A 27,180-nucleotide genomic window follows, 5' to 3' on the forward strand; every position below is an offset into this window, starting at 1 on the left:
GATGTCACACATCATGAAGGTCCTGGAGAGACTCGTCCTGGCTCAGCTGAGACCCCTGGCGGCCCCTGACTTTGACCTTCTTCAGCTTGCATATCAGCCTCATGTTGGTGTGGATGATGTCATAATCTACTTGCTGCAGTGAGCTCACTCTCACCTGCATGGTGGGAAGGGCTCTATGAGGATCATATTATTTGATTTCTCCAGTGCTTTGAACACCATTCAGCCGTTTCTAATGAGGGAGAAGTTGCTAAGGATGAGTGTCAGCTTCTCTACTGTCTCCTGGATTGCTGATTACTTGTCTGACAGGCCCCAGTTTGTTCGACTGGGTGGCTCCCTGTCAGATACTGTTGTCAGTAATGTGGGGGCACCACAGGGGACTGCCCCATCTCATTTTCTTTTCACCCTTTACACCTCTGATTTCCTAGGTCTAGAAGTTCTCTGATGACTCTGCAGTAGTAGGGTGTATTAGAGATGGACAGGAGGTGGAGTATATGACACTGATTGTGGACTTTGCTGAGTGGTCTTACGTAAACCACCTACTCCTGAACGTGGACAAGACCAATGAGCTGGTTATTGACTTCAAGAGGAAGAGGACACCACTGGAGCCCATCACCATCCAGGGCTTGGAAGTGAAGGGAGTAGTGGACTGCTAAGTAGCTGGGAGTCTACATGAACAACTTGCTGGACTGGAGGGACAACAGTGATGCTGTGTACAAGAAGGGCCTGAATAGACTCTACTTTCTCAGGAAGCTCAGGTCTTTCAATGTGTGCAGTGAGTTACTAGAGTCTTTCTACCAGTCTGTTGTAGCGAGTGCCCTGTACTTTAGTGTGGTTTGTTGGGTGATTAGTACCAGTAAAAAAGATATCAGAGGATCAATAAATTGATCCAAAAGGCTGGACATGTAATTGGTAGGGAGTTGGAGTTGTTTGTCTCAGTGAGGGACAGGAGGACACTGGACAAACTGCTCTCCATTATGGACAATCCATCTCATCCACTAACCCAAATATTATAGGGACAGAAGAGCTCATTCTCCAGCAGACTGATTCAACTCTGCTGTCATAGTGAACACTACAGAACTTCTTTTGTTCCTTACTCTATTCAGCTGTACAACAGCTCATCATTTTGTAGCAATTAAGCTACTATGACCAAGCAATTTCCCTTGTGGATCATTAAAGTCTGTTTAAGTCTAAGTCTATAATCCTACAATAAATGTACAAATGGTTGTTTTGTTTTTCGGAAGTGTATTGACCACATTCTTTAAGGATGAATTGAAATGCAAGACTTTAGAATTTACCTTAAATCATTAGTTATAGAAACTGTGTGGATATTATTATGGAAACCTCAAAAATGTAAACATGCTTGAATACTTCAACATATGTCTCATTTGATGTCCCTATTTCATTTAATTTATTAATTTATGTAATCGGGACAATGCATATTAAATGATTTTTTGTTGTTGCTTTGTTTTGGGGGGTTTTATACTTCGTCACAATTTCTGATGTGCGATGGTAACTTATTCCAGGAATGTGTTCCTCTTACAGGTACGACCATTTGAGAGAATGTACTCCTACACCAGAGTACATTACAATCACCTGTAGTTAAAGCAAGTGCATTTAAAACTTTAAAAATGAGACAGACATCCATGAAGATTTGATAGCTGTCTAGGTCAAGAATATGTAACTTTTTAAAAAACATATTACGACAATGTCCTCCTCGAATAGTTGCGATTTTAATCATTATTTTATCTTTCATCATATACATGTTTTTACTTTATTTTAAACCAATTTCTTTCAGATACGCAAAGAACTCGTGCAAGCCGCGATTCAAGACTGTAAATGCCTTAAAAAAATGTATTTCAGTTATTTCATGTAAACTAGAATTTTAAATGATACTTGGCAGAATCACTGCGTCTGTGTGGCCGGCAATTTATTTAAAATAAAATAAAATAAAATAAAATAAAAGTTTCCTGGAGGATCTAAAGCGGGCGTCAGTGACTTCATATCCGCCCGCAGCTCGTCGTGCTTCCTGCCTTGCTGAGGGAGGGGACGGTGCTGACGGCTGGGAGGACGAAAGGAGAGACAAGAAAGCCTTCGGGAAGATATAAGAGAGTGGGGAACGGCCCGGGAGTCCACCGTCCGTCGGGAAATAAACACCACAGTTTTCTGCAGCTGCTGGATCTGTCCCCGAATCGGCGCTGAAAATGTCGACCAGTCGTCAGCTTAGCGAGAGCAGGGCCATCCCGACCCGGACGGTGTTGATCAACGACACAACGCAGCTACCTCATGACTACTGTACCACCCCTGGAGGCACTTTATTCTCTACCACTCCCGGCGGTGAGGGCCTCTATCGTATCACATTATTATTATTTATTTATTTTGAAAGAAAGGAATGCCAGTTAACTGTATGTGGTGTTAGAGCTCTCAGCTACCTTTTAGCTGTTGCTGACAGTATGGCCTCGGCTGCCTTGTCATCCCCATCAAAACAAAAACAAAGCTAAGCCCCGCCCCCCGTTCCCTCTATCCGCGGCCTGATTGGTTGGTTTGCAGCGCAGAGATTCTAATAAATGCATCAGCTGATAGATAAGTTAAATAAGGTGGAAAGGTTTGCCATTCATGGCGAACAGGAATTTCATAAATTGCGTAAAGCAAATACGTGGCGCGGCTGTATATCATGTGACTGATTACAGTCGAAATAGGTCTATTCCTAAATAAGGAAGTACAATAAATCTAGTAATAAACCACTAGTAAACTAGTAAATATTTTTTTTTTACTTGAAAAACTCTACAATCCATTACCAGTTGGAATTTTGATGCTATGTAGGGATGAAGAGATGTTCCTATTTTCCAATTAGGGGAAGATTTCACGTCATTCCATGATATTTAGTCTCCATTAGCAACACATCAGGGTAACACATTTTTTAAAATGAAGTTTTGGCTGCGATTTAACAGTTTTGTAATCGAAATGATTGTATTTCCCAATGATGTGTAAAGTTAAATATGAGTCCAGCTATTGAAATTTTTTTCAGTTAGAGTTAGATTCGGGCACAGCATCTAGCCACTGTCTTCATCACTTAATTACACATTTCTCATCTGCCAAGCACAGTTACAACACTGATAAAAAGAGTTTATTGTGTTTGCAGATAATTACACTTGGCGCCATCTTCCCGGTGACTTTGAATATCTGGACATTTAGAGCAGCAAGGAAATGTGTCTTTAATATACCATAACAATGCACAGGAATTTCTGCCAAGCCATTTTGTTACCTCATAAAATAAAAGTTCATCTCCACCGATATTCAACAATTATAGATTTTCTCAATCTATACAACTCTGCTTCACATGTAGTTTGAGGCGAATCAGATTTGTGTTATCTACAGCTGTGGTTTATAGCAACACAGAACAGAAGCAGGGAGGAGTAACCAGAGCAAAAAGGATGAAGTGAAAGTAACATTGAGAGGATCTTATCGATGTGTCACACATAGTTTTACTGATAAGGGTCCCTGCTGCAATATTAGCCGGAGCTGAGTTATATCCGCTGTGGAAAAAAACATTGATATGTCTGACATATTTACACAGACGTTGATATATAGGTTTTTGAAAGAAAAGAAAAATACCACAGCGAAGACAGTAAAGAAACTTAGTATGTGTTTTGTGTCTTTTGTGGGTAAAGACTGGTGTACGAACTGTGTACATAAACATTTTTTATAAACATTTGAGAACCGCTGACTCAAAGCTAGGCCACATATTCATACAATCAGTTCAGAGCAAGGACAGAACTCATGGGGTTCCATAGAGCAGGAAAATAAAAATAAATATGGATAAAGAAATGAAAAGGATAAACACGGCTAGTTCATATCTCTGCCGGTTTGGGTTAGAAATTTCATGGACTTGTTTTCTTCTGTCAAATCACTGTATCTTCCACAGACATGAGCTGGTAGGAATGAATGCGTTTTTCTAGAGAATAGTTACTTAGACAGATAGCTGCTTGTACACAGCCATTGGGCTCACAACACGTTTGATTTCGCCCGCATTAGATAGTCTTTTGGAAAGGGCGTGAGTGACAGAAAAGTTGACGTGTGCTGTTGCAGGAACCCGGATCATCTATGACCGTAAGTTCCTGCTGGACAGGCGTAATTCTCCCATCGCCCAGACTCCCCCAGCTCACTTGCCTGTCATCCCTGGAGTGACCAGCCAACATGTCCTGAGTGAGAACAAGAAGAATGAAGCCAACAACCACATCAACAACCATGATGGCAAGCCTACAACCGGTAAGAGATACGGTATGGAATGAATTACCTTTTCATCTAATAGGCCTTTGGTACAATTAAACCACCGTTTCTGTGTCATTATATCTCAGTCCCTCATTGTTCTTTCTGCTTTAATTTCAAGGTGATGACGCCCAGTTTGAAATGGACATCTAACCAACTGGAACCACACCAGCAAAAGGAATTGACCTGGCATCATGCGTGCCAGTGGCTTGGCTTGTAGAAACCAATGTTGTGAGCCCTCATGGCAGCCATCTTCTTTAGCTCTTTGTCTCACTACTGGGTGTAATTTGTGTGAACCATGGGGATTCAGTATATCATACATACAGGTACAGTGTGGCCAACTCTTATTTGAATTTATTTCCATGGTTACCAGTGCAAATCAACATCTGCACAACAAAGGGAGCGGGGTCTGAATATTATTTGTCTGGGTAAAGACAAACTGTCCAATTGGTCGATCGCTGTGCTCATCTTAACAGCTTTCAGTGAGTCAAGAACCTTAGCAGAGCACATTTATAATATTCAAAGTTAATTGGGGGATGAGCTGGTCATTTTTTAGCACCGGCCTTCGAATCAGTCAAAAGCTTGGGTATCCATCACAGTTTTAAAGACCCTAGTAAGCACGTTATTTAATTTTTTTTTACTTGAAAAACTCTACAATCCATTACCAGTTGGACCTTTTCGTTTTCCGTGATGCTATGTAGGGATGAAGAGATGTTCCTATTTTCCAATTAGGGGAAGATTTCATGTCATTCCACGATATTTAGTCTCCATTAGCAACACATGCCTGTATGAGTTTCCAACTTTCAGGGTAAAACATTTTTTAAAATGAAGTTTTGGCTGCGATTTAACAGTTTTGTAATCGAAATGATTGTATTTCCCAATGATGTGTAAAGCTAAATATGAGTCCAGCTATTGAAATTCTTTTCAGTTAGAGTTAGATTCGGCCACAGCATCGAGCCACTGATTTCATCACTGAAGTGGCCTCACTATGACTCTTAATTACACATTTCTCATCTGCCCAGCACAGTTACTACACTGATAAAAAGGGTTTATTGTGTTGGCAGATAATTACACTTGGCGCCATCTTCCTGGTGACTTTGAATATCTGGACATTTAGAGCAGCAAGGAAATGGTTAATATCCCAATGTTCTTTCTTGGATGAGATGCAAGAAGACGATGAAAAACTTGAAATAGTCCAGATGTTTTATATGCATTTTATTTTTTTGATGCCATTTCTTAGTATTGAGGGGTTTTGGTTGGGTATATGCACTGTCAAGCCTTTGGATTTATTAGACTGAACCAGAAAACATTGTTTGCATCACGGCTTGATAGGTGCTATCCCTGAATCTACAAATCTGTCCCGAGTGTCCTTATCCATTTTACATTACCGTATTCTTTTCATGCGTCATGCCCGCCCATGCCTTACTTTACATGAAATGCAGTAACTAAAACTAGGTCATCAATTTGTACTTTCCAACAGATGTTTATTTTTTCACTGTAACATTGAACAGGTAACATTGGACTTGGCAATTGAGCAACGCAAATACTTTTTATCTTTTATTTTCGACATGATTTCCCTCCTCAAGCAGCTGTTAAGTTGACAGTGTACATGTCTTTGTGGAATACTGAAGTTCACACCTCAGCGTGGCGAGAGTACAACATTTTGGCCCAATAATTAGTTCTTTAAATCCACAATCTTAGTCTTGTCTGATAATTGTACTCTGTCCACACAGCAGCTCTAAACTTGGGAAATGATTCACCACGACGTTCCTGTTTTCCATTCGAGTTCGTTCGTCATAATTACTGGGACTTCTGAATTCTGTCTATAAAAAAAAAAAAAAGATAATAAAATACCATTTTCAGTTTTGACTTTGTAATTAACTCTGACCATGTTTGATGACAAATACATCCAGGGGTTGCTTGAACCCAGTTTGCATTGCACATTGTTGGCGATTTAAATGTCTTCATATTACATAATTCAGATGGCAGATTTATTTCGGATCTGTTTGGTTTGACAATGAGGGCTTTACATTATGTGTTGGAAGAGATTTGAAACAAACTTACTGTAAATTTCTGTTCTGATTTTAAACAACTTTATTTTAAATGAAACTCCAATGCCAGTGGACACTGTTGCTGCAAGATCAATAAAATTCCGTAACAAAGAAACTGAGATTGTGTGTTTTTCATTGTCTGGGTTTTGTGTAGTTCTTATTTGATATTTTGACAGTGACAAAAAGGATAGATTCATTAGTCAGGTCTTCTCTCTTTCAGTAAGAAGCAGGAATTTTGCCTTGTGTTTCTCAGTGATATTAAAAGTGTGTGAGAGTGGAGGCCTCTTTCCTGAAGTGTTACAAGTACTCAACTAAAAACACAAATCTGCATTATGTTGCATTATATAATAATGGTGATATTTCTTCTTTTACAATGACCAAGTCAAAGTGATTGACCTGATATTTTAGATATTGTTTTTGAATCCTAACAATAATTGCAATAATAGCCTTATATCAAGTGACCCCTGCATCTACTGTGCAGGAACCACGTATGTTTGTCTGAAGCCGTCCATTTCATGCTATTGAAACCTTGACCTTTTGTATACTTATTGGTGAAGCCTGTGTACTTTTAATATTTTTTATATTCAGCTTGTACATGTGTGTCACGTTTCATGTCACATGTCTGAGTTTTGTATTAGTGTCAGTGTAAAAGAATGTCATCCCCTGACTGCAAAACTAATGTACCTACGGGTACAAATAAAGTAACCTGAACCTGAACCTGAACCTGAATGGGTAAAGAAGAGGTAAAGCTTAACATTACGTGCAGACACAGTCACACAATGAATGGTTACACCAGTAGGCTATAACCATATATTTTTAGTGTAGGGTCACATTAGCATTAATTGATGACACATAAGTGACCAAACAGTCTAAATAAACTGCAGTTTAATATGAACAATTAGTCCACAATCAAACTACATTGTTGTCACATTGTGAAAAATCCTAAAACAATAAATCCAAGCTTCATTTGGCTACTAATGCAAACTTTACATAGATGGACACACTTACACAAAGCTTTCATGATTAGCTTGGTGTGTATAAAATATACATACTGTCAGATTGTGGGTGAGATAAAAGTGAAAGCAATGGACATCTTCCGCAGTGGAACTTGACTTTTCGAATGTCTATTTAAATAATGGGAGGAAAAATCACTACAGGTGACATACAGTATGATACAGCACTAACAAAAACAATGAACCTCATGCAGGCTATGCACCTTAGTTTGAAGCTTACGCTTAAGACAAATAAGACACTAAATATGTGGGCTAGAAAACAAATCATAACAGTAGTTTGATAAAAGCCAGCAATCTCTGTACACTCTGAGCTAAGAGGCCGCCATTTATGCTACGGCAGAGAAACAGTTTTGGGCTTTAGTGGTCCAGTCATGCATGGGGCAGGTGTGCGAACTTGTGACCATTCTGTGCCAAACCTGCTCTGCAACAAAATGTATTCTTAAGTGCTTTAATATTAGAACTAAAACGACTACTACTACGGCAAGAGGCCTCGTAGTAGAGGGTACTAATACACTGTGCATTAAAGACTGTGTTCATATTCTATTCAAAAGTTGTTATGATGTGAAGGTTGTATACAACTACTATTCTGACTACTACTGTATACAACCTATTGACTGCTTCCTGGTACACACAATGTGCAGATAGTGATGTGAAACGTGGGACTTGGGATCAGAAGGGGTTAAACACCAAATAATGGGCCTGGGCCCACACAAGAGGATGATCCACCATAACTTTTTATTTATTTATTATTACTTTTTTTTATTATTATTAAGCTATACTGTGCTTGTTACCATCCCATCTTCTGGAAGTAAATGGATCGAGCTGATACACACGCGCCATATCATCGACGTCTAGTGGACTAAATAGGAACCGCAGGACACGTTTACTTGACTGTTAAGATTAGTTTGAGTTTGTGTTCTTTGAGTTCAGAGTTTTATTTCATAGAACTATTTAGTCTTATCGAGTTTTATTGTTCTGTTACTGTACTCAGAAACTACGGTCCTCGGAAAATAATGTTTTCGTGCAAAAAGCACCAGCCTCTGCCTAAATATGTCAATATTATAGCTCACAGATCTTTGCAGTGCCATTCTATACCATATACTTTCTGTATACTATGTTAAATGTAAAATTAAATAAATCATTTGCCGTGTGTTGTTGTTTTTATTTTTATTTCTTATGGTTTTTTTTTCTTTTTTCATCAGGCAATACAAGCAGTTCCCTTCAGAATTTTTTTCAGGCATTAATCCGGACGCCTGCCGGTCCTTCCTCCTTTTCTACGTCCCTGAGCGAGGCCGGCGTCAAGATGGTGAGTCTTGTGGAGAAAATTACAAGTAAAATCCATTGATCATCGAGGCCATCCGTCCTTTAACACACATTACAATTAGACTAAGTGTTTCAACAAACGCACCCTTCAATAAAATATCAATATTTATGAATTACGAAAAGTTGAAAGTAGATTAAGCGATACCATACTTGTGCTAGCCTGACTGATGAGGGTCCGGACGCTATTTACCAGATTCATGCTGACTTGTATGGTCCCCGTTGCGTTTATTGTATCCTGTTCGTTACATAATCTAATATATTTATTTTACACATCTGCTCCAAGTCATTATACTGTTGTGCACGTATAATAGTAGGGAAACATAGCCCCATGGCTAACAGTGGCTAGCTTTAGCATACACTGCATCGACTGCTATGGCGAGGCCCTCATTTTAGTTGAATCAGGGATGTTAAAATGGAACAGTACTTAACAGCTATTGTAATTAAGTATGTGCACATTGAATTAATCGAACACGTGAAAGTCTTTAATGTCCCATGTCTTAAAACTACCTTGGCAGTGTGATAGCCGAGATGCTAACATGTTGTTTCTGACAGGATATGGTGATTAGATGAGGAAGATGCTTCCAAATGTATTGTATTGGTTTTGTCTTGTAATGTGTTATCTTTTGTCTTTTCCTACCTGCAGAATGACACAGTGACAGTCAGGACACGCAAGTTCATGACGAACCGTCTGCTTCAGAGGAAGCAAATGGTAAGCTCTCACATGTTTTCGCCACATTCATTTCTGTCCTCATCTAAGGCGTCTTTCTTAACGAAACATTCATTCACTCTTCAATTTTTCTATAGGTCGTCGATGTCCTCCATCCCGGCAAGGCCACAGTCCCCAAGACTGAAATCAGGGAGAAGCTTGCCAAGATGTACAAGACCACTCCTGATGTCGTCTTCGTCTTTGGCTTCAGGACTCAGTTTGGTGGCGGCAAGACAACAGGCTTTGCCATGGTGTACGATTCCCTAGACTATGCCAAGAAGAACGAGCCCAAGCACAGACTTGCCAGGGTGAGTCTCGAACTTTTGAGCTGCCTGCATTGATACCCAATTTCTATATATTCGGAGCAGGCAGAAGAAATGTTGTGTTTTTGAAACTCAAATCCAGTGTTGTGGAGAACTAGTTTAGATGGAAGATTGTATTGTAGATTCTTGAGACGGGCATAGTTTTCAGAAATGGTCTACGGTGCGTTAAGATCATTGTATGACAGTTTGTAAAGAAAGGGTTAGATGAGGTAACATGTTCACGAGGTGTAGATGTGAGACTATACTTACACCACACAGTGGGAGTTGACCTGTGTAGTATTTAGATTGGATGATGTTGGTAGGTAATCCATGCAAAATCCATGGTTTATCTATTGTGAAGAGGGCATTGAGTTGATAGACATTCACATTTAAAGCAATTCTTATGTTTCTGGCGTTTTTACGCTTTTTTTATAATCTTAAAATGTTCCTAAAAAGCATAAGGTACACTAAAATGTAAAAGAAATTCACCATGTGTTGAAACTCACTAGTGTTCAATTCACACATTACTGATAAAAGGCTGACTAATCATTTTATTTTCAAATAAAACGATGTGCCTAGCTTCCTGGCTGCATCCCTTCTAAGTGACTATACCTCTGTCACCGCTCTGGTAGAGACAGAGTGTATTACTTTGTGACGACATAAGATAATGTTAAAAGAAAATAAATGTTGAACCAAAGCAGTGGGCTTTGGAGGGAGGTGGAGTTGTTCATGTTCAAATTTTTACTAAGTGCTGTGCGAAATGCCAGAAAGGTAAGAATTGCTTTGCCGCTAACATGGTCTCTTAGTGTCATATTGTCAAGTCTTAACACTATCAGACTAGAGTTGTAAGTACAGTATGGTGAAATGAATTATTTGCATTTGTGTTCCACAGCATGGTCTGTATGAGAAAAAGAAGACCTCAAGAAAACAGCGCAAGGAACGCAAGAACAGGATGAAGAAAGTACGAGGCATCAAGAAGGCCAGTGTTGGTGCTGCTGGCAAAAAGGTAAAGTGACCGTTAGAAAAAACTTCATTTTAGGAAAAACTAGTGACCACATTTTAAGTTTCCCCTTGGCTCTGTACATACAGAGTAACCCAAAACTCTGATCATTGTCTTTAGAGAAATAGAATTTGTCATCTGCTGTTTATTTCTTGAATTGAACACCCATTAATTTGCTGTCCTGTTAATCTTGTTTTTTTTTTCACAACTCTTTTACTGTCTTAATTTTCCTTTTGTCATCTTTCCAATCTTATCAAATTTTCTTCGGAAACTGTAGAAGGTAAATGTTGCCTGTAACTAGACTAACTGCAGTGTGCAGATAATCCAGGACTTATAGGTGGTAGCTACCTCCTGCCCTTACACCCCTGCTAATTCATCTGAGAACCAAAGCTTTAATGCTTTGCCCTTTGGATGCTCATGATGCATCCAACACGGACGGATTTGATGCACCAGTTACTACTTATTTGGTCTCCCCTTCACCTAGTACTAATAAGTACTGCTGTATACTAATAGTGTTGTAGACCCTCTTATACAAACCCAGTGACAGTTTGAAGAGTAGTACTGTGACAATTAAATCTTAATCAGAACATTGTTTAAAAACATACTAATCAGTGAAATCTCCTTGTGTATTTTTATTTTCCATAAACCTGTACTCCACTGTTGCACCCATCATTGAACTTTAAGTCACATAGAACAGATCTCTGAATTTTATTACTTCTCTGGACTGTGTTTAATGCACTGCCTCTGTAATAGCTACTGTACAGAAGGCTTTATTTTTCCAGCCTCCAGTCCATTCAGAGATCTCTTCTATTCCATGTTTCAATTTTCAATATGTTAACATTATTTTTGTTCCACCCTTTGTTCTTTATTTTGCTTCCCATGGATTTCTTTTGCAGAAATGAGGTGTCAGTTTGCAGGTATAGCAGCAGAACAAGCATGGTGTGCCATTGTGTTGCACATCAAAAGTTGATAGACCCAAGTTGTGCCATGCATGTCACAACCTTATGTGCCCTGCAGTTTTCCTTCAGTGTTTTAAACCCCTTCCCATGTTGTCTCAAACTCCTTGCTAATAGGTTTTCCCTCTACCCCAGTCCTTTGTACCACTGTCTCTGCTCTAATGGACGTATCCATTAGGCTTTGCCCACTCTGACTTATATTTCAACAGACACAAGTGCTTTGACAATGCAGATGTCTGGTTAATAGAAACAGAGTGTAGCATGTTGATCTTAGTTTTTGATGTGTGCGTGTGTGGAAGCTGAACTAAAAGCTTGCCAGTGTGTGAATTTTATACTGAAAGTTATGTTTCTAAAGATGTGTTGATCGAATCTTAATGTTGGGTTTTACAATTTGTTGACATCAATTTTATGACAAAATTGCTTTTAAACTGATTTTGCTGTTTTCTCCTTACAGTGAGCCCGGACAGCCAGGGAGAGACTCCGCGCTCACGATGTTCTTGTATATTGTCATCAAATAAACTTTGGAAAAAATTGGAAAAATGTCTCCTTTGTACTCATTTGAGCACTCATCGTTTTCTGACGCCAATAAATCAAGATCAGGTGAATTATAAGACCTAAAACAAGGCCATTTAGGGTTAAGGGGTCACGGTAAGATTTGTAATTACTTTCGTTCATAACCAGTATTCACCATCTTGTATGGCTTGAATTGTTGATGTGTTTGACACCAAATGGTGTTCATCATTTTGGGTAGACAAAGTAGAAAGATTTCACTGAAATTGTGCAAATCTGAACGTGGTCATACAGCAACATCTGCTGGCTTTGCTGTGAAGTTGCTTCAGAGTAGCAGGCGATCACATTTTTCCATCCACTCACTGATCTTACTGGTCAAATTCCGTAACTTACTGTGAGGTTCGTGTGCTTCCTGTACACTTTTTGGGTTGTACTTATTTCAGTTATATTTTCGTAACCCATTTCCTCCTCCTGTATGAGTAAACTGTAAATTTAAAGTTATAGCTGTAGTGTCCCAAGTGGCCACAAGAGGACTCCCTTCACTGAACAATATAACAGACCAGCCGTACTGTACATTGAAGCCTTTTACTTGGCAGTAAAACTAATTGTTCATCAAATAGGATCTAAATGCTACTGATACACAGAGCAGTCAGTGAACACACTTGTCTTTTTTTTTTTATAAACACCATTTGGAGTAGATATTAGATATTCCTCTTTGCTGTGTGACCTTTTCAGATCATTTGCATGGAAATACCGCAAGAGTCTGTGTAAATGAAGTTCTTAAAATGCCAGCGAATAGTATATCCTAAGTTTAACTTTAACTCCAAGCCTGTCTTAGGTGTTTCTCTCTATCCTGCTATGTGTAACATTTCCTTTTGTATGGGATGCAGAAGCTGCAACCAGGTCTGACCTCATGGAACTGCTGATTCTAGACCAGGAACAAAAAAACGGCAGCTTTAAAAACACTTAATTAGCGATGAATAACAGTACTCAACAAGGAATATAAAATGATGACTTGCAACTTCTCATGACCTTCAATCTCTTGAACGTAGCACTCTACCCAAGAGAATTATCTGCAGCTCCTTTAAAGTTATTTTTTTTTTTTTTTTTGTGTCTTTGTTGGTTAGTCTGGCATATTTACGTGCCAAGTCTTAAATATAGGTATGTGGGTCATACATTTCTCTACCGCAGTTCTCATTGCCGACACCGTCGAGGGGGTGAAGAGGGACACAGTAGCTTGGAGACACTCATTGACACATTTTAAGTCGTTTGCTTCTGTTTCCTAGTAGAAACTTATATATATAACTTATATACAGTATATATTTAATGTGTATATATCAAGATTAAACACTGGCACTTAATTCAGATAATCTTGACTCCACGACACAGTAGAAATTGAATTATATTCATATATTGATAAAGTGGACAGTGAACTAGAGTATATGGAGTGAATATTCAAAGTGCGTCCTTTTTCCCACAGAGCGTAGTGACCTCGAACACGTCGGTTCCCAGTGTACTTTATTTTTGTACTCGACAAAATGTCAAAGCCACTTCGACCCAGAAAATACCGTTCGAATTCACGATTATCACTTAATGGGCGTTTTAAAGGGGGGTGAAAACGGGTAGGTGGCTTTTGCATAGGTGTGCGGAGCAGAAAATGTTGCGGGGGACCGACAACAAAAAGGCTGTGGGGTCCCTCGCAGCTCCGCGGTGCTCCGCTGGCGTGCGGTAGTGGGAGGTTTGACATAAGTGGAGCTTTCAACCCAGAGACTGGTAACAGATGGTGTTGGGAAATTAAGCTCCTCTTTCCACAGCCCCGTCGGTCCGTCCCAGGAGTCTGTGCCTCTCTGTCTTTGTCTCTCTTTCTTCCTGCAGCCCCCGTTCCCAGTGTCTCTCACTCATTTTTCGTTCTTCTGTTTCTTATCTTCCGGCCCCATCCTTTGTTTCAGTTTCATTCAACGCTAATCCAGAATGGAAGAAGAAAAAAAAGGAAAGAAAAGAAATTTCACATCACTGCAATAAAATGACATTATACGAAAATAGTAGCTGGAAGAAAATAATTTGAGGAGAAGATGTAAAAAGACGGGCTGTCGATGTGACAAGGATTAGGCAAAAAAAGATGGGGAGGATGGAGAAGAGATATAAATGAGCGGACAGCGTTAAGGAGATGATGTATGACGCTGAGCTGCAGAGCAACTGTGATGCAGGCCGGTGTGTTCAAGAGACCTCGCCAGGGGCCTCCAGGGACCCTCGTGCAAACCACATAAAACCAGATAGAGGACATTTACCTCTTCTTTCCTCCAGGACAGGAAGGGACTTTGTAGTGACAATGTTCCTTTGCCTGCTTGTATAACAAAGGTGTTTTTATTCTTTCTTTTTTTTTTTTTTTTTTTTTTTGCACTTTATGATGGATGGTTATGAGGAACACGTGTTTATTCCCTCACAACAGGTGCCGTTTTAATGGCCTGTCTCTCTCCATGCGGAGCTGAGTTGTGGTATTCTAAGAAGAAAATAGAAAGATTCCCGGTGTGTTTTTATTTTTCCGCGCAGATACCAGTGTCCTCTTCCACGGTGCTGCGGATGTGCAGTGCTACTATTCTAAACCGAATTTTATGCAGTAATTAAATTCACATCCCTCCAATGTCTGATGTTCTACTAAATTTAGTTTTGTAATAACCAAGCTGTCATTGTTTTTCAGCCATCAGCTCCAGTCTCCAGTATGTTTTTAATGGCACTGTGAACATTTTTTTTTCTTTTCTTTTGCAAAGGGGCAACTCGCTGCTGTAAAGTGTGGCCGGGCATTTGAGGATGCGCTGCATCTTAATGAGGTATGTCTCCCTTGTTGGCCTCAGCAGGGGAATCATCACAGCTCATTTTGCAGTCCTGCAGTGTCCTATCAGCTTTGGCAGCCTGCACTAAGTTCACTCCATCTGCCAGTTGCTAGGTGCTGATATATAAAATGATCTGTGCCTTGGTAGCCCCTGAGCACCAGGGAAGTGATTTGCTTTTGAGGACAAACTGTGTTTCGTGAATCCTAATTATCCTCTTTGCATCACCATCCTGACATAGTTTTGTCATTTATCCCTCTCTGGAAGCGGTGGAGGGAGGGGGGAGACCTGCAGAGACTGCAGCAAAACTACATCTGCCCAAGCAGACGCTGTGTAAAGCCGAAATGCAACAATAGTATTTTCCATCAATCCATTTTCGCAAGTTCAGCCAGAGGTGAAAAAAATGATACCTGCTGTCTAATTCTGGCACTCTAACCGGTGTGCACACGTGAAAAATCACTTCTCGGTTTCAATCATGTGAGGTGTATTGAAACCACTCTGTGGCCCTTTTTTTTTTTCCCCAGACTGTTAACGTGCTGTCTGAGGCTCAGAGGACATCAGTCCAGGATGAAAGCGTGTCAGCTCACCTGCCTCCCCGACACCCACCGGCTTCCTCGGGTATTCTGCTCCTTTTTGCCGGCGTGGAAGGACAGTCTGCGGAGCTGCAAGAAAAAGGAAACAGTGAACAGTTGTACGGCAGGAAAGAAAAAAAGAAGGGGGATTTGGCAGAAAGGGAGGTAAAGGAGAGAGGGAGAATCAGGAGGGTGCGGTAATGAGAAAGGGCAGCAGATGTGAGTGACAGTATGATGGAATGCTCTGTGTGATAGTCATGCTCTCCAGATTGGGAGGTGTGTGTGTGTGTGTGTGTGTGTGTGTGTGTGTGTGTGTGTGTGTGTGTGTGCCGTTATTGAAGAATCATGCGTGCATGTGTGTGTCCTTGGGTTTAGAGAAAGGATGCTCCATACAGGCTTACGGGCTTTGTGCAAAAATATGAGCTATTCTTCGGCATCTATCAATTTGCCAATGAAACCGAAATATTCTAAGAAGCTACACAACGCTGCACAATGGCCTCCTGTTGTAATGTTAATGTTAATTGTAGTATTATTGGCATTGATCTGCCTCCCGTTTACTCTCTTGCCAAAACTTAGATGAAAAGATCGATACCACTTCTGCGTCTGTATGCTAAGTGGGAAGCTATGGCCAAGTAACTTTGCTTAGCAGTAAGATTAGGAATGAGGAGCAGGTAGCTACATCCGAAGGTAAGGAAACCCACCTGCAAGCAAATCCAAAACTCTGTATTTTAACACACAATTGCATGTTTCTTTATTGCACCGTGTCAGTGTAACACTGTGGGATATGTGTAGACAAAACTAGCATGTAACATGCTATTTATGCCCTTCAGAGGTGATACACGACTTGTTACTTTTGAAAGCTATCTCAGCCGTAGCCCTGTATTTATTCTAATCAGGTGGAATGTGAAAATGAGAAGTTGCGGTCTTGTTGTTTACACGTTTGATAATTTCTTGGTTTCCAGTCTTTGTTTAGAAAACGCATTAAGCGCTGGCTGTAGCAAGCAGATATGTTCTCGTCTAACTCTATTTTCCTTCTTCTTTAAACTGCTTAGTCCCAAATGTCAGTTATAGGTACGTGTAAGAGTGTGCGAATAACATTTATGCTAATGTGGCATGTAAACAAAAAAACAAACACAAAAAAAAGGAAAGAGTAAAACAAAACCAAAGAGAAATTACAATGCAGAAAACCCGAACTGTTTCCAATTCATCCTTATTCCAGGGACGTTAACTGCACACGAACAAATTTATAGATTCAATTTATGAACACAATGCTCCCTCGAGCACATGGCCGGTCCAGTTTTCTTCAATCAATGAAGCAAATTTGTGTTTCAGACGTTGCATCATGCCGCTTCCAAAGCACCAGTGTGGCTGTGGTGCATGGTTTTTCAATAGCAGTCAAAAATCAAATTGTCTCAGTCTCCGTGGGCGTGCAACACTTTGATATAGTCCCCATATGAGGACACAGTCAAATTGTAATAGACTTTATTCCTGGTAAGGACGGAGCAGAGTTGTGTTTGGGCTGCACGCAGCACTCGGCTGTCTGTGTGGCTGAGTTATTCTGCCATTTTTCAGCCCGTGCACATTCCTGCACTCATTGGTATTCCTGTTCATATTACCCTCCTCAATCAGCAGCAGAGAAGCTCTGATTAATGGCAACAGTGAGAGCAATCTTCCAGTGATTCATTAAACAGGACTGGCATGAATAAAAAGGAAGATTTGCTCATATTGCCTCTCAGATCCCATAATATGTTCTGTCGCTGCGAAAATGCATAATTCATGTCCTGATAGGTCAAGATCTTATGAAGAAACAACGAGAAGCTGTCTACATGTTCTGGTACTTTGGATAGTTTCCCTTTGTATCCGACTGTATTTGTTAACTCTGAATAATAGTATATGTATGTACTGTTTTATGGCCAAATTAACTATATATCAGCCCGTTTCCCTACATATCTTAAAGATTATCTGTTTGATTCATTTTTACTTAATGCCCTAAAGCACATTTCAGCTGCGTTTAAGTACATTTTAATCGTAGTTTCGCATTCACGACTCAGGCAGTCGAGTTATTTAACTGTCAGTGTGAGGCTGTCAATATGGTCTCAGTTTATAAAAAGCATTTTCTAATTTGTCGGGTTTTAGTCACAGTTAATTAAATCTCCAGATGACTTGCATAACAAGCACAGGAAAAAAAAAACCCATAAGGAAAAAAAATATATATATATCATATTTCTAATGTGCATTTAAGGGTAATTTAAGGGTCATAGGTTAAGCGTGCTGAAAAACCATAGCTTGGCTTGTGAACTGATTCGCGGGCCAACAGAGACATCCTCCCTCCCTGAACCGCTCATACCAGACAAAACCCATCTATGGAAAATCACCTCGGTGCTCCCATCCACAATATTACCGCGGATTGATTTCTATCAAACATTATCCCTGCAAATGTGCATGAACATGGGCCATCAGGCGAGTGCCATTACTGCAGCTCATTTGCGAGGTAAGAGACGATCGGATGTGACAGGGGCGGAATTAGCTTTGTGTTGGCTCTCTGTCACTCTCATCCTAAACTGCTGCTGGGTGGGGGAGTATGATTAAAAGGATATATAATTCCACCCTGCACATTAAAGACCTTGTGCCCCACTTTCCCTCCCACCTACATCGCGGAGCGCACAAAGGCCGCACTTGTGCAGTGCATCATGCAGCGATGGAAGCCTCCCCGTTCCCGGTGTCTTCTTCTTCTTCTTCTTCTTCTTCTTCTTCTTCTTCTTCTTCAAGGTGATGGCTGATCCGAGTGATAAAATGGATGAAAGCATCCAGGTGGAAAGCCAATCACATAGAGATCCCTCGTATTGCTTTTAAATTATAACACACCTACATGGAATGAATGCAGCGGACAGTGTGAGTGAGCTGAGGCCGTGTTTCTTTACACCGGCTCCATAGTGGTATTTTTCTTTTTTTTCTTTTTTTGCAACGGGCAGCTTGCTCTGTCATTGAGCATCGTTAAAAATCAATAGGCTCTGACCTAACCTCTTTCAGGGACTGTGCTGGAGACCCCAACACACTGATCAGGACACATACCAGGACGCATGTCTTCCACCGCTTCAGTTGAATCACTAGCTGACTGCTAAAGAGACTAGTGATGCTGGCAGCAGTTGTTGAGTGGTTGTAGGCAGTTAGTTTTACCCTGTTAATTTTACCTGGTGCTAGCATAATTACCCACATATATCTATGGGAAATAGTTTGCAGTTATTTTTTCATGTGTTAACATGCTGCATGACATACAGAACGAATATCTGTTCATGTTTTCTAGCCATGCAAGTGGCATGGATCTATGGGTCACAATTTCAGCACAGATTAAACCCTAGTCCAGACATTTATGTTTCCCTCCCCTCATTGTGTTATTTAACCTTTAACAGCTAGCTAGCATCGGGTCAACAGTGTCATTTGTCTAATAATTTGATTTCCCACTCATGTACAATGCATGAAAATTCTGACATTTCCATGCCTCTGCTGCACTTTGTGTGTTGTGCTAACACTAATCTTACTGCAGGGGTGGAGGAATCAGTTCTTATGTTCCTGTTACTGATTAAATAAAATAAACGTAAACCTAACTAAACTGTAAACCTCTATAAACCACAGCACGACATCTTACCAGTCCCGGTGCCAAGACTGATGCAAATAAAGTGAGACGCCAGCTAAATGTTCTGGGCATTTAGCGGGCGTGCTCCATGTAACGGCTGCTTCAGGGTTAGAGTTCTCTTAAATGGTGTTTGTTACCAGATGTGCAGCGACACTTCTGAAGAGGACACTGTGGTTCCTCAGGCTACCTTGCTATGAATGTAGCCAGCAAATGTGCCATGTTAACGCATCAGTAAAACAATTGGCAGCTTTTTGTTTTTAAGACAAAATATCAGCATATGGTAAGCCAAATATTAGCATGTTAGCATGCTCATAGTTGATTACACTTTCAACAAAACACTGCAGTTATTGTACATCTTAAACTTTGTCCTGTGCAAGACCAGAATGAGAATAGTTTCCCTTTGGTTATTTTTCATTCACAAGCACTGAATATATTTTTTACCACCTCCTAAACCCAAGTGAAACGAGTGATCCTATCGAAAACATTATATCATCATATGATATCGTATTGAATGCTGATGTGGAAAGGTTTCCACCATAATACCATTGTTTCAGAGGTTCCTGAATTCACCGTTAAACCAGGTGAAACTGGGTCAGATCCTACAACCGTAAGTAAAGCTGCACCTCAGAAAGACTGATTTCTCCCTGTGTCTGTGTTTCAAGTTTTGTAGATGGATTAGGCTACGCGTTGAGAAACCCATTAATAATTAAGAGGAACCCAGGATATAAGCTGCTCCCTGTTGTGCAGTCAACTGCACTGGTACGAAAAAGAGAAGGGATAGAGGAAAATGAAATGAACGATGAGACGTGTTGGATGTGCGGATAAATATGGAAAGCAGGAAACGAGAGGTTTAGTAAAAGTTAGCAGGAAAATGTTCGTTCGTTGCTCTTATTATGCAATGAACGACTTAAAAAGCAACCCTGAGTATCTGTGCTTTAGATGTAACGTGTCTGTAAAGCAGACATTATTAATTGCGTGAGAAAAACAAATCCTACTTCGTCGGTCTGAAAGACTTCACTCCACTTTGTGACATCGGGTTAATACGAGGAAGCAGTAATTGTCCCCACAGACCATCATCTGTCTTATCAATAAAAGGCTCATTATGATTCATTACAGGAGGGACGATTACTTTAAGTGTTTCCCTCTGTGTTTGTTGGAAAAGTGGCATAAAATAGAACACCTAGGTAATCCCTAATGGCTGCTGTAACGCATGCATGATTTCACGCCTTCTGGTGCTGCTATTCCAAGAGCAGCAGCTATGATTAGAGTCCCAGCGGTGATGTTTATTCCCCGTGAGCTTCAGCCCCGACTCTCAGACATGATACAAAGACCTAACATAAAACACAATCAAATAAAATGAAAAGAAATTATGATTGTAGTATTGCCACGGTGGATTTTGTGTTTACTTCCATGGTGACATTATTCACTGAACAGCTTATTATTTCCTTGGGGGTTCTTGGGATGTGCCTGCTTGCTTATGTATTTTCGCACGCTGAAGGAAAGTCATGAGAAAAGAGTGGAATGTGAGCCATCTTGCATGTTTACGTAACGCTTCCGTAGACCAAAGGCACCAGGATAGTCTTCGACCTCAGTTACATTAACTTGGAATGAATGCATTATGAGCTACTTGAGTTGCTTTATGCCAAACGTTACATGCTCTGTTGAGCAAATGACTGCGAGACTTTCCACTGGCCTCTGCTAAAGCCCAGGCTGCGATATTAAGATTTAACATCACCACTGACAAGGGTTGGAGGAAAAAGTTGTTTTGTATTCCCTCTAGCCGAGCTGAAGACCAGCATCGAACAAGCTAGTAGGGAGAGTAGCACGCTATCAATGGGCCGACTGGCTCTGGCGTTCAGCTTCAAAGAACCGCCTGGAGGCATCGTTTCTAATATTGTCTCAGAGTCTGTTTTTCACAAAAGTACTGATGCATGAGTGGCCTGAAAAAACAGAGGGGAAACATCAAAAGTGCTTTTGAAGTGTCGGGCAGGAGGAGGGGGTTGTCAGACCACAACTAAACGTTTCCACCGGAATCCTGATTGGTATACAGACTTGCACCGATGGAGATCTTTCTTTTTTTGGGTGGGGGGGAGGGATTATGCTTCTATCCAAAGAAAGATTAGGCTAAAATGAAATGGCAAATATATGCAAAGAAAGTGCCAGTGTGATTCTCCACCTTTGCAACACACGCCAAAAGATGTAGGTGTGCGACATGTAAGGGTGGGGGCAGGATGAGCAGATGTGTCTGTATGTGCTTCATGTCTGGCGCTTTAATCCGCAACCGGAACAACGGAATCAAAACGGAGGATATGTCTAATTGTATCATCGTTCATCCTGAGCACACGGCCTGAGCAGCGTGTAGCTCCTTCCTCCCTCAACCCCCTCCGCCCCCCTTCCTTTCTTTCTCCCACATGGACGAACATAGTGACGTACCGAGCTGCCCTCAGTAGGGGATGTGTAAACAGCTGTAAAGCCGGGGCTGGGCACACTTCATCATCACAGCATAGCACCAGACCCCAGGCATCTGATGTAGCAGAGACAGTTTGAGTGTAAGCAGGAGTTTCATGGAAAATCACAGTGACCATAATAAGACGTTTTTCTGGTGGGATTTCTATCACTGCGTATGTTTTTTTTCTTTCTATTTCAACCACATGCATAGATGCACAGATGTATAATCTGCAGATTTCTTATTAAAATTACTGTAGCAAATCGCTGTTATTATGTGCTTTTTTTTTTTTTTTTGGTGGGGCCTAGCGCTCGCTGAGACTTTGACGTGAGTGTCAGCGCCGCACTCTGGGAAATGACTGGTCTGTCACGCTCCGGTTGACTTCCATCTTTCATCCCCTCAGTCCCCGCCATGTTGTTTTCTGTCTGTCACTTCAGATTGGACTCACAGTACAGTAAGCCTCCGCTCATGTCTAATTGGAGAGACGAGAGAGACGAGCTCCGTGCTTTCTCCAAATGCGGCCGCTCGAGCACTTAGCGAGTCATTAAACTCACCAACGCAGTCCTTTAGCTCCACCTGACATTTTCATATCAAGTATCGCGCATAAGGATCATCTACGTAGCTGATCTGATGAGAGTGCTTTGTGTCTATTGTTTTGGATGATTCTTGATTAAAATAAAGCCGTAGCCAAAATATGAGCTTTTAAGTACACATTGTTTGCAATCACAGCCTGTGATAGTATTTGGTCCACTCAGGTGTAATTTTAGTCATTTTCAGCCTGTTTGCTTGTTGCTGCCAGTAGGCTAAAGGAAAGAAAAAGAGTGGAATGATGAGCAGGAGACCGTAGCTTCCCAATCTTTATAAACTCATTTGTAGAAATGTTGAACAAAGCCAGATTCAAATGTCTTGTTTGAAGTTATATATGGGAAAATAGCCCCCTGTACAAACGTAAGTACTTTTAGAGAGTTTCATCTACTGTAAGTGCAAGTGAAGGTTTCTGACATCAGTGGTTCAGGAATGTACGAACCTGAAAAAAAACAGCTTCTACAGAAGTATGGGTTGCAAAATTCCACAAGGAATAAAATGTCAAGCAATGAAGGACATTTTGTAGGATATTTTATTTAAAGTTCATTTTCCACACCTGCCTAAAACTTAAAAGTTACTGCATACAGTGTGAAATGCTGTAAAAATCCCTGACTGCAAATGTACCTATATGGGTGCAGTAGGAGAAATCTAAATCAAATCAGTATTTGGTGTGACCACCCTTTGCCTTCAAGACAGCATCAGTTCTTACACACACTTTCTCCTCCGGCTCATAGGTTGTCCTAAACATTTTAGAGAACTAACCACAGATCTTCTGTGGATGTAGGCTTCCTCATATCCTTCTGTCTCTTCATGTAATCCCAGACATGTTGAGATCAGGGCTCTGTGGGGGCCATGCCATTACTTCCTAGACTTCTTGTTTTTCTTGATGCTACAGCCAAATATTTCAAAATTTGACTCATCAGTCCAGAGCACCTGCTGCCATTTTTCTGCACCGCAGTTCCTATGTTTTCATGCATAGCTGTGTCTCTTGGCCTTATTTCCATGTCAGAGGGATGGATTTTTGGCTGCAACTCTTCCACGAAGACCACTTCTGGCCAGACTTCTCTGGACAGTAGATGAGTGTACTTTGGTAACATAGGTTTCTGCCAGTTATGAGCTGGTGGAAATAAGCAGGGAAATAAGCTTGATGTGTTGTTTGTCTGCTGCACTGAGTGTCCTCAGCCGACCACTACATCTACAATCCAACAAAATCCAAAACTTTGTGCAAGTGTACCTATAAGGACCGATGCTGGTTTGAAGGCAAAGGGTAGTAACACCAAATATTGATGTGATTGGAGTTTTCTTTTGTTTGCTCATTTTGCATTTTGTAAATTGATAAAAATAAAACAATCATTATTAAAAATGAAAAATCTTTGCCTGTTGTTTCTTTAAAAATGGAAAATACACACATGCAGTGGTTATTGTTATCAGCTTTTCCATAAGGTTTGCTATATTTTGAGGTCTTTTAATTATGTTATCTCCTTGTCTTCATATTTACCTTTGCGGGTAAATGTATAATAGTGGGATGTTTTCTTGGGTCACTGCCATGTCGGAGAGGTTTCAGTGGGATACTCTCTCCTTATTCACTTGCTGTCATGGTTCACTGTTTATTCACTGAAGGGTATTAGAGTGTAGTTCTGAAAAGTCAATGAAATATTTAGGCAGTTGAATAAAGAAAACACGTAGATCTGCCATCGCTTTATTTCAAGCCCTTGAGCGCCCTTTAACCTTTGTTTGTCATGTCACAGATGGGCGTAACAACACACGTGCAAAAATGATGCAGACGTGCGCACACACACAAACGCACAATTCACACAAGAGGAGGCAGTTAGAGTAGGCTCCGGACACATTTGTCACTCTGGCAGCCAGGCCTCCCATTCTCCGGGTTGGTGGCCTGGTTTCTGCACGGGGGCTGGGCATCTTCCCCGCCTGTGCTGCCTAGTAACTGTCAGATCTAGTCTGTGATTTATGCAAATTGGCAGGCAAGGGCTTGTGGGTCAGCCACGATATGTGGTAAGACCATCAGTGGGACAGTGTACAAAGGCAAGTCAACAGAGGCAGTCATGTTGCATATCTAACAAAGTAAACCACTACCGAGGATGAATGTTTCTGGGACTGATATTTGCCCATAAAAAAAAACAAACAAAAACAACAAAACACATTTGGGTTAATTAAAAAAATAATATTATAATATAGAACGTCACAAACTGACTATTTATGTAATAACTTTAAATGCTTGATTTTAGCAAAAACGGTAAAAAACACAAAATAGTGCATTACATAAATATATAAAATGAAAGTCATTACTTCACTATAATAAAGTAAAAAAAAAAAAAAAAGTAAATATCAAATTCTCCAAGAAGCCGTAACTACAGAGTTAACGCAGTATTTTACAAGCTAAAACACTCAACAGCACAGACAGACACTTTAATTTTTCCCCAGAACAGAAAATGGGAAAAATATCTATCAGTCGCTGCCTGCTGCCAACTTCTGGACTCAAATCCATCCCAAATGGGTTCCTCACAATCAAACACCTGCTCACTTTGTTCCCCCAACACTTTAGATGATTACTTGTGTGCAATCTGGCGCTGTCCACCCGTACAACACTTCTGGAAGGAGATCACTAATAAGCAATCTAGCGTTTTTTGACTGTTTTCGTTTAGCTCTCACCATCTTTGTGTTTGCCAGGCGATAACGTGGCCACTGTTGTCTTCCACCTCGCCGTCACAAGAGATGCATCCTCCTGGACTGGAAAATTAAATCCAGAAATCGTACAATCTGTGGTTAAACTAGCACGCCTAATCCTGAAACACATCACAGATCTTCCCCTTTTACTGGTTCTTCCCTCTTCTTTTGTCAGTGTATCACATGTTTTTACTTGGGTTTGAGCCAAAAGATTAGTACAAAGGCCTAATCAGATTATATGTGAGAGGTTTCTAGCTATTATTACCCCATTAATTAACCGAGTATCCATCCCTTGCAAAAAGCCAAATAAACAAATTAGTTAACAAAGTCCAATATCCCCACAAGGTCGGAAACTTCTTGTAGGAGATGCTGTGTCCTGTTCATCCAATGTCCTTTCTGGGATGCCATTCCTCATCTGTCTCACCTCATTTTGCGGCAGCTCCCTGCAGCCTCTAACATCTGATTAAAGAAAAAAAAAATCTCCTCTGTAGTTATTTAAAAGGATGCCTCTAGACTGTGGTTTGCCTCAGATCCAGGTGATCCAGGTGGAACCGGGTGTAAGCATGTGACATTGCCTTCCTCCGATGCAAACAGTTGGTCTTTCTATTTTAACGGCTGTGCGCTTGCGGTGCTGGCACAGTTTAATTAGTGTGAATACATTAGGTCTGTGTGAGATCTTGCTACCTGGCAGGGGTTAGAGCTGGGCAGGGACTGCAGCAGGAGCAGGCTGCACCAGCGGCACTCCCAGGCCCCGCTGTAATGACCCTGCCAGGCTGACACAACGCTCCCACCTGGGGGACCACTGCGGCTTTCCAATGACAGATGGAGGGCTGCTGAGACAGGGGAGCTGGGCTGGATTACTGCAGGCTAACAGAGCAGCCATTAGACCAGCCAGTCTGCCAGCAAGCCAACATGTCTTTGTGTTGGCTCCACCTTTGCCTGGTAAGTAACATAATGGTGGGACTAGACTGACTGCCAAAAGTAGATTTTTACTCCACAATCATTTTGCATCAGTGTTGATGTTTGGGACTGCTTACATGGTGTGTTACTTGTGCTCAGCTTTGATTACTGTCAGCTAAACCTCCCAACTGAGCACTCATGCTCTCCTCTAAATTAAAGGAACTAAGATGAAGCTCTGGTTCTAGGAAAGGTCCCTAGATATTTTGTGTTTTCTTTCTCTTTTTTTTTTTTTTTTTTTTTTGTTGTTGTTGTTGTTGTTAGATTCATGCTGGGCTATGGGATGATATACTTTTTCATTTTATGGATTTTAAGGACCAAGATGTTGCACTGGCACTTATTTTGATCCAAATCATTATCTCTAAGATATTTACAGACTTTCATCATAGCGCTATCCCATTATAAATGGCTGGCTTGTCACTCTCCTTTTGAGCTGTACATTTTTAACCCTTTAACGGGCATTGTAACCATTGATCCTTTTTGGTAGTGGTAGTAGTAGACAATAAAATGCTTTAAAATGTCTCGTTTTGAACCCGTTTTCTAACCATTGCTAGTCAATTTGTAGGATACACAAAGTTGCTCAAAATACTCAGTTTATAGTGCACAATACAGATTAAAATTGAACGATATTTAATCGTGATTAATCGTATTTCTTAGAGTTCATTATTAATGTATTTGTGGTATGTTTCCTTCCACCAGAACTTTTATTTCAAAATCGTAGAGGTCTGAGAAATTATCTTCTCATTTATGTTCTAGAGCTTGTTGCATTTACAATGGAAAACATTATTAGCGAACAGGAACTATTCAGTAATATAGTAAGCCATAGCTAAATGTAATGATGATGCAGAAGCCACGGCAGTTAAATTTGGCTCCTAAACGACAACCGAGAGCTAAATGACGTTTTACATTTGCATTTATATTGGCTTACATTGAATTAATTTACCACAAACAAAATAGGTTTTACATTCCATTATCATTTTGCCTCGTAATAAATGAATAAACAATTAATCCGCGTGCTAAGTGAGCCCCGCCATTAATGCTCACATTTAGTTTCCTTGATACCTGAGTTGAATTGTGTATAATGTGTCTGCAACTTAAGGCAATGTCCTTTTGTGTTAGTTTTGTCCTTTTTTTGACAGCAAAAAAAAAAAAAAAAAACGACCTGCCACTGCACCATTTGCTGCTGCTCATAAACTTTATTGGTCTGAGGGCAGAGTAATAATCGAAAGTGACTCAGGTGAGCTTATCAACATGTTGGTCAGCTCCTCTATTCTCTCATTTACATTTTGTTGCTTGGATTTTAGTATAAGGATAAACCTGGATGTATGTATGACAGGTAGAGGTAC

At 40.5% G+C, this 27,180-nt stretch overlaps 2 protein-coding genes across 5 annotated transcripts; both read left to right on the forward strand.

The window, feature by feature from the left end:
- The first annotated feature begins 2,017 nt into the window (after window positions 1–2,017).
- On the forward strand, window positions 2,018–6,432 carry eif4ebp2 (eukaryotic translation initiation factor 4E binding protein 2). Of its 2 annotated transcripts, none has more exons than XM_047603175.1 (3): window positions 2,018–2,334; window positions 4,087–4,278; window positions 4,388–6,432. In XM_047603175.1, exons 1-3 carry the CDS (start codon window positions 2,202–2,204, stop codon window positions 4,417–4,419), a joined length of 357 nt encoding a protein of 118 aa, XP_047459131.1. In that variant the 5' UTR covers window positions 2,018–2,201; the 3' UTR covers window positions 4,420–6,432. The 2 variants fall into 2 exon arrangements, with proteins under 2 accessions (XP_047459131.1, XP_047459132.1); XM_047603176.1 differs by having other exon boundaries at window positions 4,087–4,266.
- A 1,997-nt stretch (window positions 6,433–8,429) lies between these two features.
- Window positions 8,430–12,157, forward strand: rps24 (ribosomal protein S24). 3 transcript variants are annotated; one of them, XM_047603926.1, is made up of 7 exons: window positions 8,430–8,636; window positions 9,297–9,362; window positions 9,458–9,667; window positions 10,554–10,667; window positions 10,939–10,941; window positions 11,558–11,578; window positions 12,072–12,157. In XM_047603926.1, the coding sequence occupies exons 1-6, from the start codon at window positions 8,445–8,447 to the stop codon at window positions 11,561–11,563; spliced, it is 591 nt and encodes a 196-aa protein (XP_047459882.1). In that variant the 5' UTR covers window positions 8,430–8,444; the 3' UTR covers window positions 11,564–11,578; window positions 12,072–12,157. The 3 variants fall into 3 exon arrangements, with proteins under 3 accessions (XP_047459882.1, XP_047459883.1, XP_047459884.1); XM_047603927.1 differs by lacking the exon at window positions 10,939–10,941; XM_047603928.1 differs by lacking the exons at window positions 10,939–10,941; window positions 11,558–11,578.
- The last annotated feature ends 15,023 nt before the right edge of the window (window positions 12,158–27,180 follow it).

This window comes from Mugil cephalus, chromosome 13 (genome assembly GCF_022458985.1).
Source record: "Mugil cephalus isolate CIBA_MC_2020 chromosome 13, CIBA_Mcephalus_1.1, whole genome shotgun sequence".
NCBI classification, from domain to species: Eukaryota; Metazoa; Chordata; class Actinopteri; order Mugiliformes; family Mugilidae; genus Mugil; species Mugil cephalus.